General features: G+C 41.1%; 1 protein-coding gene across 2 annotated transcripts in view; it reads left to right on the top strand.

Annotated features, from left to right (window-relative positions):
- Window positions 1-14,368: 14,368 nt before the first annotated feature.
- LOC132328957 (transmembrane protein 263-like) overlaps window positions 14,369-15,436 on the top strand; it is a 200,603-nt gene continuing 199,535 nt past the window's right edge. The window contains exon 1 of one of the 2 annotated variants that reach the window (XM_059849453.1): window positions 14,369-14,482. Coding sequence is in view for 1 of the 2 variants with exons in the window: in XM_059849452.1 (XP_059705435.1) it covers window positions 14,829-14,834 (6 nt within the window). In the remaining variant the exon portion in view is untranslated. Of the gene's footprint in view, window positions 14,483-14,687; window positions 14,835-15,436 lie in introns of those variants that run through there. The other variant, XM_059849452.1, reaches the window with a different exon arrangement.

Raw genomic sequence — 15,436 nt, 5'->3', positions numbered from 1 at the left:
AGCTGCTGCTGTTGTTGTTAACAAGCGCAACAAAATTAGATAACAAGAAGTATTTTCACAAAACAAACAAGCTGCAGGACCTCTCAAGAGAATTTCCAGGCTCTCATTTCTTATTTATCTTTAGAAAACAGAGGAAGTGGAGCAATAGGAAAGAAAATTCAGTAACCTTTAAATGACTCATCTTTAATTCTAAGAAGAATCCATGAGCTGCTGCAGGTCCCCTCACTGCTGACCAAGGGACAGGATATCCAGCAGCAGTCTGTGTACAGCCAAACTCCATCTCAAGGAACTCTTTGATCCATCCACACTGGCTACCTGTAATAGTAACTCCTTAGCTTGCTGCCAGGAGACACCCTGCTCTGCAGAGCCCATCTATCTGCCTGTCCCCTCTGTGCACAGCTCCCAGCAAAGCATTTCTGGCCAGGAGCACTGAAAATCTGTTGGAGTCAGAGATTAATCTGATTGTTGACAGAAATTGTTTTTTCAACATGGTATCTTGCAATATAATCATTGCTGACAGAAATTGTGTGTCTTTCTGGAGTCTGCAAATGCATAAAACCACCAGGTCACAGAGTTTTGGCTTCCCAGCTTCTGGGAAGCCCTCCTTCCTTTGATGTCCATGAATAGAAACAAGACTAGAAAAGCAGGCTCAATCCTAGAAAACTCACAGTGTAAGAGTAAGGCAAAGAATTAGAATATTCATGCTAAAGCCACATGAAAATCACTATAGGCAGGCAGATCCTGTTTTCTTATCCCAGCTTCGGTCCCTGCACAAATATTGAGGAGCTGTAGAAAATCATAAAGATTTACTGCATCAGATCTTTAAGAAATAAGCAAGAAAACCTTTGACATTTTCTGCAAAGACAATATTTTGAGAAACCTATGTGGTTCATAGCAAATCAAGATGGCATGGCAGGTGCCTTTCCAGAGAGATATATGGGCTGGTCCTTTGTTTTAAAGAGCACTTTGCTAGGAAAATTTTAGCTGATATTATGTACAGATTTGCTACTAATATTTTAATTTTACCCTTCTAATAGTTTTCTCCTCAACTTTCTAAAACAGTCCACATTTCTGTGACTTCCACAATTTATCTGCATTTATCATTTCCATGTAGAAAAATAATGAGGTGCAGATAAAAAGGGCACTTTTTTCTTTGGCTGATCAGAGGATGAAGTATAGAAGTCCTCATTAGTTTGTTAATCAACCAGAGGTCCTCCAGTATAGTTCCAAGCAACCTCTGTGTCTATTCAAGATCAGGCTGAAAAGAGAGGCAGAAGGAGTCACAGGAGCATATTTCTGCTGCTACACATCACAGAATGACAGAGGAGAGAGCAGAAATTATTAAACAATAAAAGCAAGAGATCAAGTCCAGATCACTGTGGAGAGCCTGCAGCTAGGTCACTCCAGGTGTGCAGTAAGCAGGGATGGGAGGGCCCTTTGAAGTTCTGCCATACAGTTTTGCATATTCATTCCATGGGGAAAAAAAACCCCAAACCCTCAAATCAAGAGATTTATCCCATGGTTTAATTAGTCTTCCTGACTGCCAGAAACAACTGGGCATTTTTCAAGGCTAATTTACAGACCAAAGTCTTGTATCACCTGATAACACATTATCAGGAGTTGTCTCAGATGCAAATTTCCTTTCTGATGCTGCTTGTCTATATTATCTGCTTTGATATTCTACCAGAATACTCTTCAGGTCTTGGTTTCATTATCTATCCAAATAATTTGACTACACAGCTCTAACTTGCTTTACTTCTCCCTTATGCCTTTTCTTGTGTTGCATTTGACAGTTCTCATTCTTACCCACACTGTCCTTGATCTGCCACATATTTTATCACTGCTACTTGTTAGACATTTTAATATTATGTTGATCACTTTTTTGGGGATGCTTATTTAGTTTCACCTTTATTCCATGACAGAGAATGGGCACCTCTTTCACCATGTAATCCAAACCGCTCTTGGTAAAACTTTAAATGACAAAGTCAGAAAAAAAACCACCTGAAGGTGTTTAAGTAGAGGGTTTTTCCCTAGTTCTGTATCACTAACAGGTATCATCATAAGCATTAAGTATAGTACGTCCCATGTTTTTTCCATAACGAGAGAGTACAGAGGCATTTTCCCTGGCTAAAGCATTAGAGTGAATGAACCTATGAAGGGCTCCCTTCCTGTGAAGGGAAGCAAAATTCAGGAGGGTGAATGGCTGTGTGATTGTCTAAGCAGCCAGTGGAATATCACAAATAAAGCTCAGTTCCTCAGCTATTCACTCAAAGGTTATGCAGGCAATTTCTAGAGAACAAACAGCTGGCATAACTCAACTGTGTGTTTAGAAGCTTATTGCCTTTGAGGAGGAATCACAGATATCTCTACATGTTTAAAGAGGCCAACTGTCCTTACTACATTAAAAATCCCAATTTTTAAAGTAACAGTTATAGAAAGTGTTGCACTTCCTACATGACAGTTCTTTTCAAGGCTGTTTTGAACAGCTCTGCATTTAGGGAGAAGTTAGGTTCTATGGAAGAGCATTTTAAAATGTCACCATTAAATGAAGCCATCAAACTACATTATAACAGGTTGAAAAGAGTTAAACAACAAAAACATACACAAAAAAATCCTTTGTGTTTAAAATTATGATATTTAAGGGTTAAATGTTTACAGATATTTTGTCTTTCAGGATGCTAGGATTAGTGAAAGCATGCAATTCATGCCTCATTAACTGATTGAGAGAAGAAAATGAGCTTTCCTGCTTTTGAGTTGTCAGTCAGTTAATCAGTTTAGAATAATTAAATCATTGACCTTGATCAAGTGCAAAAGTGTTTTGGCTTTTGCAGAAAAGGTCAGAATCACAAAAATAAGGTTTAAATCTGGTCTCTGGTCCTTACTTTGTCTCAGTTACCTGACAGCAAAAGCCAACCTTCCACAGAAAATGTTTTGAGCAAAGCATTCACTTGATACAAAAAACCTTTGAATGCTAGTTTTATTATAATCAATCAATTGAAGTGTATGTTACAGCATTTTATTCCACTGCATATATTGACATACTTCCACATTTTGGGTATGTTTTAATTTAAAAGAAATATTTATTCATTAAAAGAAAAAATCACCAGTGTCAATACTGCACTATGCTGAAATCAGTTTAAAACCATCATATGTGCAGACTCTGCTCCTCCCAGACCTCCTGCAGCAGTGTGATCTCTGCTATTTTACCACCACTTTACCTTTCCAGTGTCACAATGATACCATCATGTTGGAAAGGAGAAGCACAACTCCAAAGACTTTGCACTGGAGATAACTCCAGGGGTCAGTGAGCCTCAGCCCCAGATGATGCCTAGAGACAGGAATCAGCTGCAGCATTTCCAGGACAGTCGGTTTTCTCTGATTTGCAGTAACTGTAGGCTGAAGAGAACTTTACTATGGCTTTTGAACTTGATGCATGGGGAAAGTTGGGTTCCTGGAGACTACAAAGGCTGTTTTCAGTGTTTGAGCCAGATGGGATTGGCTGGTCTATAGCTTCCCTGGTTCTGGTAAAATCTGGTCTGAAACCAGTGTCCAACTGCAAACATCACACTAAAGCATTGTTTTATGTTCAGACACGTAGCAGAAGTCCTGATTTAATGCTGCTCTCTAGTGGTTTGCCATTTGTACAAGTGGGACACATTTCCAGAAACAGCCAGGAATGCCCCATCACCACTCACAGCCTGTTTGCTCCTTTGATCCCTGTCTCAGCAGGGATCACTAACTGCTTCCTCCAGAAAATGCTTACAGGCATGAAGAGTCTGTCCTGTAAGCTATGCTGAGAAGTGATGCATCAGTTTTAGCCTGAACCTTCTCAAAACTTTGGTTTAGCTTCTGCAGCTTGTGGCTGCAGTACACACCTCCTCCAGACACACAGGTTATACACACAAACACCATAATGTGCTTCTGAGGTGCTATGATGGCCCATTAGGAAAATGGGCCATTTAATGGCACCATTTTCTCTAAGATTCTCAAATCCCAAGATTTGTTTTATTGATGAGTCCTCCTAGGAGCTTTTACTATGGAACCCAAAAAATCCTCCTACTCTGTTCTAGCTTTACTTAAACTACACAGCATAGGTCATTACCCCTTTCCTGATTTTCCTTGAAAGAGAACCAAGACAAATGGGCCAGAAGGGAACTGCCTGAGAAGGGTGACTCTGTAAGGGGGGCTCCGGTGAGGAGCACAGCCTGTTTGATGTGGATTGCATCCAGAAGCTGAAGGCAGAGACAAGACTAAAGACAAGGACACAGCATAGATCTATGGTCCAGGAAAGAGACCAAGACCAGGCCAAAGACACAGTATGGAAAAAAGGCAATTGCTCATCCTGGATGCTTTTTAAAGTTTGATGGAACTTTCCTGTAGCTCTGGTCCTGTGGTGATTTAAGCAGAGCTTACTGAGCTCACTCAGCAGCCAAGCAGTTTCATATGTAAGTTGCCTCTGAACTCCTGGGTGAGCATCATCTGCTCCTAGAAAGTTGTTACTATTTACTGCACTGATTTGTGCTAAAACTCTTTCTTGTCAGCAGTGATATTTTCTCTGAGATATTGTATCAAAATGTGAGATTTCTTCAGACCAACTCCAGTAAGGAATGTTTTACCAGGAACATCCCTATTCTGTAGCACATCAACTTAAGGGATGCATAGCTTTATTGCAGTAACCTTATCTTCTCCTTTACTACTTGCTTATCTATTGATTCCATCAAGTTTGATTGATTTTTTGTGTTGTTTTTTTTTTAATTCTCATTTAACCCATGTTATATGATGCCATTTGTCAGAATTGCCACTGCTTTTTATTTTCACTCTTCAGATCTTCCATTCTTTATTTCTGCTGTTTCCTGTGTCTAAGCATGATTGTTGCATTTTTACAAAGTCTAGTACACATCTTATTTCTATTTCAGATAATTATATTTTCTTGCCATTTTCAAGTTTTTTTTCCTTTAGTTGCTCCTTTTGTCTAACTTTTTTGCTTGTTGGGAATATTGTTAAAGGTTCATATTACAAGTGTGCATTTTTCTGGTCTTTCTCTGCAACAAGAATTTGGACTTTATAAAAACACAGAAACATATATACATGTACATGCATTTCCACAGCAGCTTTCAGGGCAAGCAAGAAAAATGGCTTCATACAGAAGAGATTATTTTCAGATGAAATTTCATACTAGGTAAGCATTGAGCACCTGGGAGAAAGCAAAACATTTCTTTCATAAATCTGTCAGGCTGATACTTCAGAAATCAAATAGGTTCAGTTTCTTTGAATATTTGTAGGGACAGCACATGTTTTGGGACTACACTGCTAAGCTAAAAAAAGGTCAAAAAATGTACAAGTGGATAATAATGTACAGAATTTTTTTAGCATGTCTCATTCAAATTATTATGAAACTATATTAAAATATTTCACTGAAAAGTGGAGTGAGTAGCTGCATTTCATCAATAAAGAAATTTAGATGCTGACTCTCTCAGTAGTAGAATGAGAACTGAGTCCCACATCCTCACTCTCTATGTGAATTGCTACACATTCCTGACAAGCAATATTTGGCAAAGGAACAGAACCTCCAGTTTTTAAGCATTCTCTTGTAAGCACTTACAAATCATCTGGGTGCTATTACCTCATTTTTAGACAGAAATTAAGGTCAAACCTGAAACAGGTAAATCTGCAAACCTGCTGTAGAATCTTAGTGCTGGTTGATATTTAAGTCAGATATTTTAGATGCCCATGTTCTGCTAGGAAAATATATCAAAATTCAGTTGGTCACTGTCTTTCTCCTGCAGATTAAAAGGAGCTCAAACCACTATATAAGGATACATTGCTCTCTCTGTCACCTGAAGAACCAGATACCTCATAAACAGTAAAATTAAAGCAAGGAAAGAAGAGAAAAATATGGTGACAGAATCTGAGTCTGTTGTATCTGAACCTGTGCTTTCTGACAGCTGTGGGATTGCCACAGCATTTTATGCAGTTCTGCTATACAAACTTAGCACTTTCCCTGCTGCAGTGGAGAACTGACACCTTTAGCATTTTGCTTTTTAAATAGCTCATATATTTTTCAACAGTTACTAGAATCCATATAACTTGCCTGTGCTTTTATCTCCAGGGCAATGCTGGTATCCTATCTCCATGGTAGCTCTACAATAGGCAAGCTGAGGTCAATTTTTTTCCTTTTAGAGCTATAATTATCAAGGCACAGCCCATTAGTGGAGAATAGCATGAAGGAGATGAAAGTTCCCTTTCATGGCACTAATGGCCCCACCACATTTCAATAGGCTCAAAAAAAGGATTAACTGTTCATGCTAATCCCCATATGCAGGCACAAAAGCATAAATGCATAAACACAGAAACACAGACTTTTGCATAGGGGCAGTGTCTGTTGCAAGCACCTAAGCAAACAAACACTAACAAATATTTGCTCTGCAAGGGGTTTTTTAAGAGTGTATGAAATCTGTAACAAGCATTTAAACAGTCTGTGCAAAATACTTCTTGTGTTGTTTTGTGGTGAAGCCAAGGTATGAATCTCACTCCCCCACCCCCTCCAATCCACTGCTGTGAGCTGGGTCTGAGATGGAACTGGATTCCTGTCAAAATGATGGTTATGTATTATATCATCAGCTCTGAAGCATTGTTGTCACCCACTTTGTGTGCAACTCCAATTAAATATTCAGAAATACACGAGAGTGGATCCTTTGACTAATGTACTTCCAGGCATTTTTTTTTTTTTAATATGTGTGCCCCAATCATTCCTGTTCATACAGCATGCATTAACCCAGTGCATGGTTTAATTCTCCCTCTTTCATGCAGCTTTTGCTTCAAGTAATTATCTGAGAGTCTCTGCTCTTATTGAAGTGAGACCAGCACCTACAGAATGACAGTCGTCTGGAGTTCATTTATCATCTGAAGACTGGGACTTGCTCTAACCCTAACCTTTAAGAAGAGAGTCAGTCACCTGTGGCAGCTTGCAATATCTGTGCTGACTGTAAAACTGCAAAACCTACACATGGCTTGCATATTACACCAAATAAAGGAACCCTATTCTTTGTTTAATATTAGTCATTCTGGGATTACATATAGCTGGTTTGAAGTGTCCAACACTCTAGACACCATTCCAGGTGCTGACATCTGCCCTAGCCTGACATGCTAGGCAGCTTGAACACAGACTTACCTCTGTGGATGCTGTCTGGGGGAATTTTAGATTTTTTTTTTTTTTTTGCCTAGTGATTGGACTTTCCCATCAATATTAAAGTGTATTGTCAGCTGCTCTTGGTGGAAACTTGTTTTGAGCAGAAGCTGTTGAATGTGGGTAGTTTTAAAAGCTACACAAGATGTGCCTGTGTGAGAAGTGAAGCATCTCTGGCAGTTACTGTGTCAATGTGGTGACACTGACTGTCATTTTTCTTTTTGCTATAGATTCCCAGCTAGATGGTCTCTGCCTGTTTCCTAGTGTTGCAGTTCTACAACACTGTCACTATTCCAGAGGGTGTCTTGGAGCATTAATATGGATCTAATGCAGGGCAGTGGATCAGTGGTCAGGGTTGAAGGATGACCTGGGAGAGGGAGTAAGAGGGCAGGACAGGGAGAGTTGGTTAAAGCTGCAGTGGACAAGCAGATCTGGACTTAACTACAGCCCAAACTACACCTGTAGCTCTTAGGAAAGTTCACACAGTGCCCAGCAGAGAAACAAGCCACTGATGTTAATCTTTCATCTCTAAAAGAACAAGGGAAAGGAAAACTCCACCTACTCAAAAGGAGCACAGAAACTCAGCAGAAGGCTGACCAAGTCAATATTTCTTTATGTCTTAACACTGTGAGGTACAATTTATGTTGGAATAAATGTGTATCTCAGTTCAGAGACACTAGTATTGTTTCTGGACCACAGATTTTAGGCTTGAAGGCAGCTAGTTGATTTTTCATCCCTTTTGTCAACATTGAGAAGAAACTTTACCCCAGAGAGGGGAGATCACACAATGGATGATAAATTCATTAGAGGATGTTGGCCAGAAGCACAGATTATAGGAAACACCATAACTCTGCAAGCATTATCATGTCAGTGTCTCCTTTCTGTAAAAGAATTTACTGTCTGTGTAGGTGGAAAAAAAGTACTTAAACAGGTCAAAAATACTCTGTAAAGAGAGCAACCATCATATGAATTTTATTGTTCATGATAGGGGTGTTTTATTGTTCATGATAAGGGTGAATTATTACCAAGAGCCTTGTTCTGACATCCTGAGGAAAAAAATCACTGGTGATTCCAAATGCCAGCAGAATCTACTAGCAGGGCTTTGCTGTCTGTACAGTTCCAAGTCTTTGGCATGAGTTCAAAGTAAAAATGAATCTGAAAATTCCTGAAATCTGGGAAGCCCATATGTGAATCCAGTTATGTATTCTGGCATTTTGGCAGAAACAGTTTTCTATTGCAAGACTTTGAAGCCTACATAAAAATTAAATTGCCTTTCTGCTCTGTAACTAAAGGCATATTAAATATAGCAGCTTTGTTTAAGTGAAGCCAAAAGTTCAAACTTGCTTATTTCAGGATTTTTTTTCCCTTATTAAAATTATCAAAACCTGCTTTTATTGCCAAACACATGGCTTTTGATGAAATGCAGCTTTCAGTCACTTTTTAGGCTGGATTTTGCAATTAATCTCATTTGAATTTTAATTTTGGAAACGTTTAAATATAGATGCTTTCACAGTTTATTTGGTATGAAGTGATTTCAAATCTTGTTAGTTTATTTTTCTCAGTGATTCAAAGTTAACCATATACTACATGAACAAGCTGTCTACCTTTTTTACATTTTAAATCTAAACTAAAATTAGTATCTTCTTCATTCTCAAAAAGCATGAATTATAATTAAAAATAATTTTGTCTTCAGACAAAAAAAAAAAATCTTGACCAATTTGAGAGTTAAATAGATGTGGTATCTGATGTATTCCTATTGTACTGAAACAAAAGAAAAATCCTATGGAAATTGGTGAGAATTTTGTATGACCTCAATGATGAAGTCCTAAATTTAATGTCTGAACGCTCCTATAACTCATTATCTAATGAGCAGGAGATGCAAGAAATGCAGCCATTATAGTTATGCTTCTATAAGGGCTCTTGCTTTATCTTTTATGCCATCCTTGTAGTGTAGCATTTTCTACCTATTGTTTGCAGGGATGTGCATGACAGAAGATGTAGGTGAAAAATCAAGCTCTAAGAATCCTTGGTTGCCAACAATGTGCCCTTTTTTTATACAACCCATTTTGTACAAAATCTCACTAGAAGATGCCATCATCTGTTGGTGGAAGTGCTTGTCTGTTTAATAGAAGCCTCATGAAACACCTCCTGCCATAGTGAAATAGAAACCCATTCTTTCTTGGTGCTCTGAGAACAAGCAGACCATGTCGATAGTCAGTGACTCCTCATATCACCTTCAGTGTATTTATTTTCTTGTCATGTAACAGGCTGGGAGAGGCTCTGTCACAGGCATTAAACAGCTTGCCTCATTTAACAATGCTCTTTCAAAGGACTATAAAGAAATACAACAAAGAACAAAAAATAATAAGCCAAGCTGATGTTTGGAGTTCAGGATTTTACACAACTGAGCAAAAAGCATTTGCATTCAGAGAACTGGGCAGTCTGATTACAGCTCTATGAGATATTGGGTAAGTGCTCTACCTCTGTAAGAAGGATCTTTAATAGAGATTTGAAATGGATTTTAGGTAAGAACTTTCCCAATAAGAGGGATATATGGTCAAAAAATGTGCCTGATACATGAGGAGTGTAACACATTTTTATTTTATCACAGATACATCAAAATCTCTTCCTTCCATTGTAGGGGGATACAATATAAGAAATTAAAAGTAGTAAAGAAAGTAATCTTACCACTAAGGCGTTGCAGCTCAGCCAATTAGAGATTAGGAACTGGCCTGACTTTAACAGGCCACAGCTGTAGTTAAGAAGAAGAAGAGTTTTGTAAAAGAGTAGGTTGGTTGGTTGAGGGGGAATTGGAGTTAGTTGGCTACTGCAAGAAGAAGGAAGAGTTAGTGCTTAGAGGAGCTGCCTAGGAGAAACATCAGGGAGGTATGAAGCTCTAGCAATATGGAACCTTTGCAATATAATGACAACAGAACCTTTGCAGTTTAATAACAACATTCCATGAGCAAGACCCAGATGTAATATGCCAAATCCAGTTATAGCTTATTTCAGAAACCACTAATAAATCTCCTATTGTTACCATCCCCTGACAAAGCATTCAGGAATATGCTGACTACTTGTTTACACTTGATTCCATTCCTTTTCTTGATACATCTCCTATTTCCTGATAAAAAGACTTCCCACTGCCCAGAGGGAACTGTAGCTTATCTTTATTTCATGTAACACTGAGCCATTATTTTGCATTTAAACATACCTGTACACTTTGCACCTAATGCTTAAATGCCATGTGAAATGCTGAAGTTTGCACAGAGGAAAAAAACCCGGCTGCATATGAGCTTTTGGCATGTCAAATTCCTCAGCTTGAGTAACACAGGCCCTTCACAGGAGAGGGCACATGGAAACCTGTGGACCTCTAAATGGTGCTTTCTACAACTCTGAATCCGACGATGCAGCCAAAACACAAGACTGTCTACGCTTTTCTTGTTACACCATTAGGATTTAAGGGTGTTTGAAAATGAACAGCAACTCCTTAAAAGGAGTCAGTTCCTGAATTAGGCTGTTACCAGTCCAGGATGTAGGAGGCTAAATGATGCTCCTTGCTCTGCAACAAATGTTTTCTGTGGCAGCTGATACCTCGTTTGGATTCCAGTGTAGGGTGGTGTTTATGCAACTGACTGCTGTGGTTGTATAGCTTCCTTTGGTTTAGTTACCTTTGTGCCTTCAGCTGAACTTTGTGCCAGTGAGAATTTTATTAATTCTCTCCTCGAGTTGGAATATTCTCCAATATCTCCAGTATAGCTACCCAGTGCAGCAAGTACCTCCCTACCTTGCAGGGATGTTGTAGATGTGAAGTTAAGCAAGAGAGAATCAAATGTTGCTGTACTGACAGCTACAGATACCTGTAAAGCATACAAAGTAAGGGTAGGTCTCAGTACACAAGTCCTTCACCAAGATACAGCATGAGCAAAAGTAATGCTCATGTCTTTGCAAAGCTGTGGCTATTTTGTTGGTTGTTCTTGGGATGCTTAAAAAGGCCAATGGCAAATTTCTTTGCTCAACTAAGGGCATTTTTTTCATCTGGAACAGAGATGTCTGGAGGAGTTATAAAAGCTCCAGTCATTACTAACCAGCAGCTTTATTGTCTGGAAATAATTTCCTTTCTAGCAGGACCCTTTAACATGAGCCAACTACTACCACCATACTGTGATCACCTGTTTCAATAAATTATTAGTGTGCATTATTTTCCTGTCTTACACCACCTGGTGCTTTCATTTCGTTTTGCTGCATTATGCTTTTTAACAGCAGGCAATGATAAGGCTGCTCAAATGTCACACAGGGCAAGAATATGACTTAAGAACCTAGGGATGAAAAAATGGAACTAAACTGGGGTAACAAAGCAGGCCTATTCTACTTGATGATGGCAGCCACCTGCACTCAGGTGAAATTGAACCTTGCAGCAGTCTAATCTAGTATCAATTATCTCTGTTTTAATGTTTCTGTCCACCTGAGTACTGTAAAACCATCATTAGTTATCTCAGTCTTTTCAAATACATCTAAGGGAAAGCTCTGTCATTGTAGGGTGTGAATTTGGGACTTCAGTTGTTATGGTTCTTATCTCTGAGCCAGTGTATGCTATCAGCACAGGCAAAAAGTGCTGAAGTTAGTAAACATGACCCGGAGAAGCTGTTAGCCTGCTCCTCAGGTGCAAAATGACTTTCTAGTCTACACAGAAAAAAATATACCTGAACATCACTCTTTCACATATTCACCCCTACACAAAACATGGTGACTTCTAAAAAACTCTTTCTTCTTCTAATGAGTAGTTTGGGAATGTACTGTTACCAAATCTAGGCAGACAAATCTCCTCTGTTGGTCCATACTTCATGAAGGCTGGGAGAGGAATTTCTCCATGAAAAGACATCACTTTTAATTTACAAAAAGTGGAGTTTGTGGAAGCATATATATTAGCCATTTTGCTTCAGCAGAGACACTGAAGCACTTTGCAGGTGAATCTCACCACACCAGGACTGGAATGCATTAAATGGACTAAATCCTTTTGGATGGAACTAAGTAATAATTTTGGTGCTGCTGAAATAGTTTCACAAATAAAGTTCTTTATGTGCTTAGCACAAAGTAAACAAAATGCTTTCCCATTCTTTGCCTGCACCCCCCCCCCCCCCCCCGCTTGTCTATCATTCAGAATTTTCTGATTTTTCAGCTGGAACATTCTTGAACTGTTCTGCAGACAATGCAAACATTACAACCTAAAGTTAAATTATTTAAAAGATTGCACTTCAATCTATTTTATTTTATGGGCTTAGGAACTTGCTGAGGAAAAACTTACGTTCATCTGAAATTCACTATTTTAAGTGGAGAAAGTTGCATTTTGAACTAGAATGAATCATTTAACCTGGATGAGGGAAAAGATATTGTTCTCTTTAACCCTTTATACTTTAGGGAATATTATTTTATTGTTAATCAGGCTATAATTAACATGTTAAACTCAACACAAACTTTATATAATCTTCTTTCTACCCACCAAAATATGGATTTGCATTATACAATTAAAAATTTAATATAATTCTACTGATACTATTGACAAGATTATTTTATATAAATTTTATTTGTTTTGAAGGAAGGACTTATATTTCGGTTATATTATTACTGTTAGTTTCGTATCTCTAATATAGATGCACACACATATATGTGCAGATCTGTAGAAATTAGTGTGGTATTTGAAACTTTCGCTGAATTCACTGGCTTCCACTACTGCTCTTCTGCAAAGATTCACATGCTTGTGAAGTATCTTTATATTTGCATAAGAAATTATAAATTCTGCTATGAGAGTCTGCGCCAGGAAACGGCTGCAGAATACTTCCTCTAAGAAGTGATGCAGATAATTATGTAAGGCATCGATTTGTTGTGAAAAGCAAAGGAAATGAATCTTTTTAATTGTCAGCCCATGTGAGGTGAGGGAATGACTTTGGTGTCTTTCAAGAGTTTCCTTTTAAACTCAAAAATGGAAACTGGTCTTATACTATCACTGCAAGGAGGTTCTGCAATTAGAAATGACAGTATGGGACAAACAGAAAATTAACTGTGCCCTGAGAGAAGGTATTCCTAGACTTTAAATGAGGTAATTTTTCCTTTTATGGTTTCTGACTACATAGGGCCCACTGTATTCCAGAATGTCTCAAAAGACATATATATGTGCCTAGGGTACTTCTTTAGAGAAGAAATTGCAACATTTCTTAGTCAAGAAGTTAAAAAATGGAACAAAAGCAGGCTTTCCTCTTTTGGATTCAACCACTTGTTGAGTTAGTTATATTCTCTACATATTAACTCAACCTCATATGTAGAATAATATTAAATCAGAGAAAAATGAGCTCTTAATCACCGTCATTCACTTTAAGTAGTTTTCTCTCCCTATTTCAGGAATCATAACTTCAAACCACTCTTTGTTTTCCTTTGTCTGGCTTGCCTCATTGCACCAAACCATCCACTAGCAGAACATGCTTCTACCTATGTGTGCGGTTGTGCTCAGCAATAGTTTTAAAGCAATACACGAGAAATAAAACTTTAGACCCCAAAGATGATGTCCAGGCTCTTCTATCTTTGCCACCAAGCTGCAGTCCCTCGTGTGAAGCAGCAGCGTGGGCACAGCCCCCATCCCGCGGGCTGGAGCCATGCTCCCTTGGCTGAGGACAGCGGGAGGAGAGGGCTCGGAAGCCCCACGCCCCCCGGGCACCCAGCTTGTGACAGGGATCCTTGTCCAGCGGGTGAGGGGTCTGGAGGAGCGGCTGAAGGACATGGGGATGTTTAGCCTGGAGAAAAGGAGGCTCAGGGTGACCTTTCTCTACAGTCCCTGACCAGAGGCTGTCGCCAGCTGGAGGTCAATCCCTTCTCCCTGGTAACAAGTGACAAGATGAGAGGACGTGGACTCAAGGTAGACCAGGGGGGGTTTAGGTTGGACATTAAGAGGAATTTCTTTACAATAATGGTGGTTAGACACGGGAATGGATTGACAAGGGAGGCGGTGGAGTCACTGTCCTTGGAGTTAAGACTGGATGTGGCATTTAGCGGCATTGTCTAGCTGACATGGGGGTGCTTACGTTAGACTCAGTGATATCATAATCTTTTCCAACCTAATCGATTCAATTTGATTCTGTGAATGCCAGCAGGCCTGTAGCGAGGGCAGCGCTCGGAGAACTGGCTCCTTATCTTGGCCAAACCAACGCTGCTTCCGTGTTTGACTTAAGGCTGAGTCAATTCATCTCCCTTCGCTGCATTCCCAGCAGTTTTCACTGGATTGGAAGGGGCCAGCATGTACCACAGGTGAAGCACTTCGCTTGCCGTGTCAGGCAGGGTGTTGCCTGGCGGGGTGTCTCGGTGCGGGCTGCGCGGAGCCCTGGCTCCGTTGTGAGGTGCCGGCTCCGAGCCCCCCTCAGCATCACCGTCAGCCCCGAGCCCCCCGCCAACATGGCGCCCCTGACCCCCGCGCTTCCTCTTCCGGCCGGGTTGCCATGGCGCTGCCCCCCGGCCCAGCCTCCCCCCGCCCGCCGGTGTGTGTTTACATCGGGCAGGAGGAGCCGGAGCCCCAGCGCCGGGGGAGACGGGCACGCAGCCGCCGGCCGCCCGCTCTCCCTCCATCCCCGCCGGGCGGTGCTCCGGGAGACGCGGCATGAAGGTGATGCTGGCGGCTGTCCCCGGGGCGGGGGGTTCGGCTGGGCCGCGGCGGCTCCCGGCGGCTGCGGGGGGGCGGGGGCCGGGCCCGGCGGTAGCCGCTGGCGGGAGGTGGTGGCGGCCGTGCGCGCTTGTAACCAAGTACACAACTTCCAGAAGCTTCCAACTTCGCGGGGGCTGCGGTGTCGCTTCTTGGGTCCGTCTCCCTGGACGGACTATTCCCCCTTCTCTCCATGAAAACCCGGCTCGTTTCCTACGGCGCTGAGACGGGAAGGGAATAGCGTGGGAGCCGGGGGAGGCTGCCTGCCCCCGCTGCCCTTCTAGCCTGGTGTCTCCACGGAGAAATTGCCCTCCTTCCCCGGGCATCTGCCCTCATCTCCAGCATCTCGTGGGCGGTTTCGCTCCCCGGCGGCCGTGGGGTTCGTGCCTTGGTGTGCGGCCGGGTGCTCCGGTGCTCACCTGTGCTGCTGCTCTCGCAGGCCCTTCCCTAAGCCTGGCGGAGATCGTCGCCTTTCTCCGTAGTTTGCTGTGGAAAACTGTTAGGATGGAGAATGTCTAACCTGAGCCGGCTATTGGTGTGGGTGGCTGAGGCTGGCTGGACTATAG

Source organism: Haemorhous mexicanus, chromosome 6 (genome assembly GCF_027477595.1).
Source record: "Haemorhous mexicanus isolate bHaeMex1 chromosome 6, bHaeMex1.pri, whole genome shotgun sequence".
In the NCBI taxonomy this organism is placed as follows: domain Eukaryota; kingdom Metazoa; phylum Chordata; class Aves; order Passeriformes; family Fringillidae; genus Haemorhous; species Haemorhous mexicanus.
Note: the sequence above shows the minus strand (reverse complement) of the source record. Positions and strands in the feature narration are given on the sequence as shown.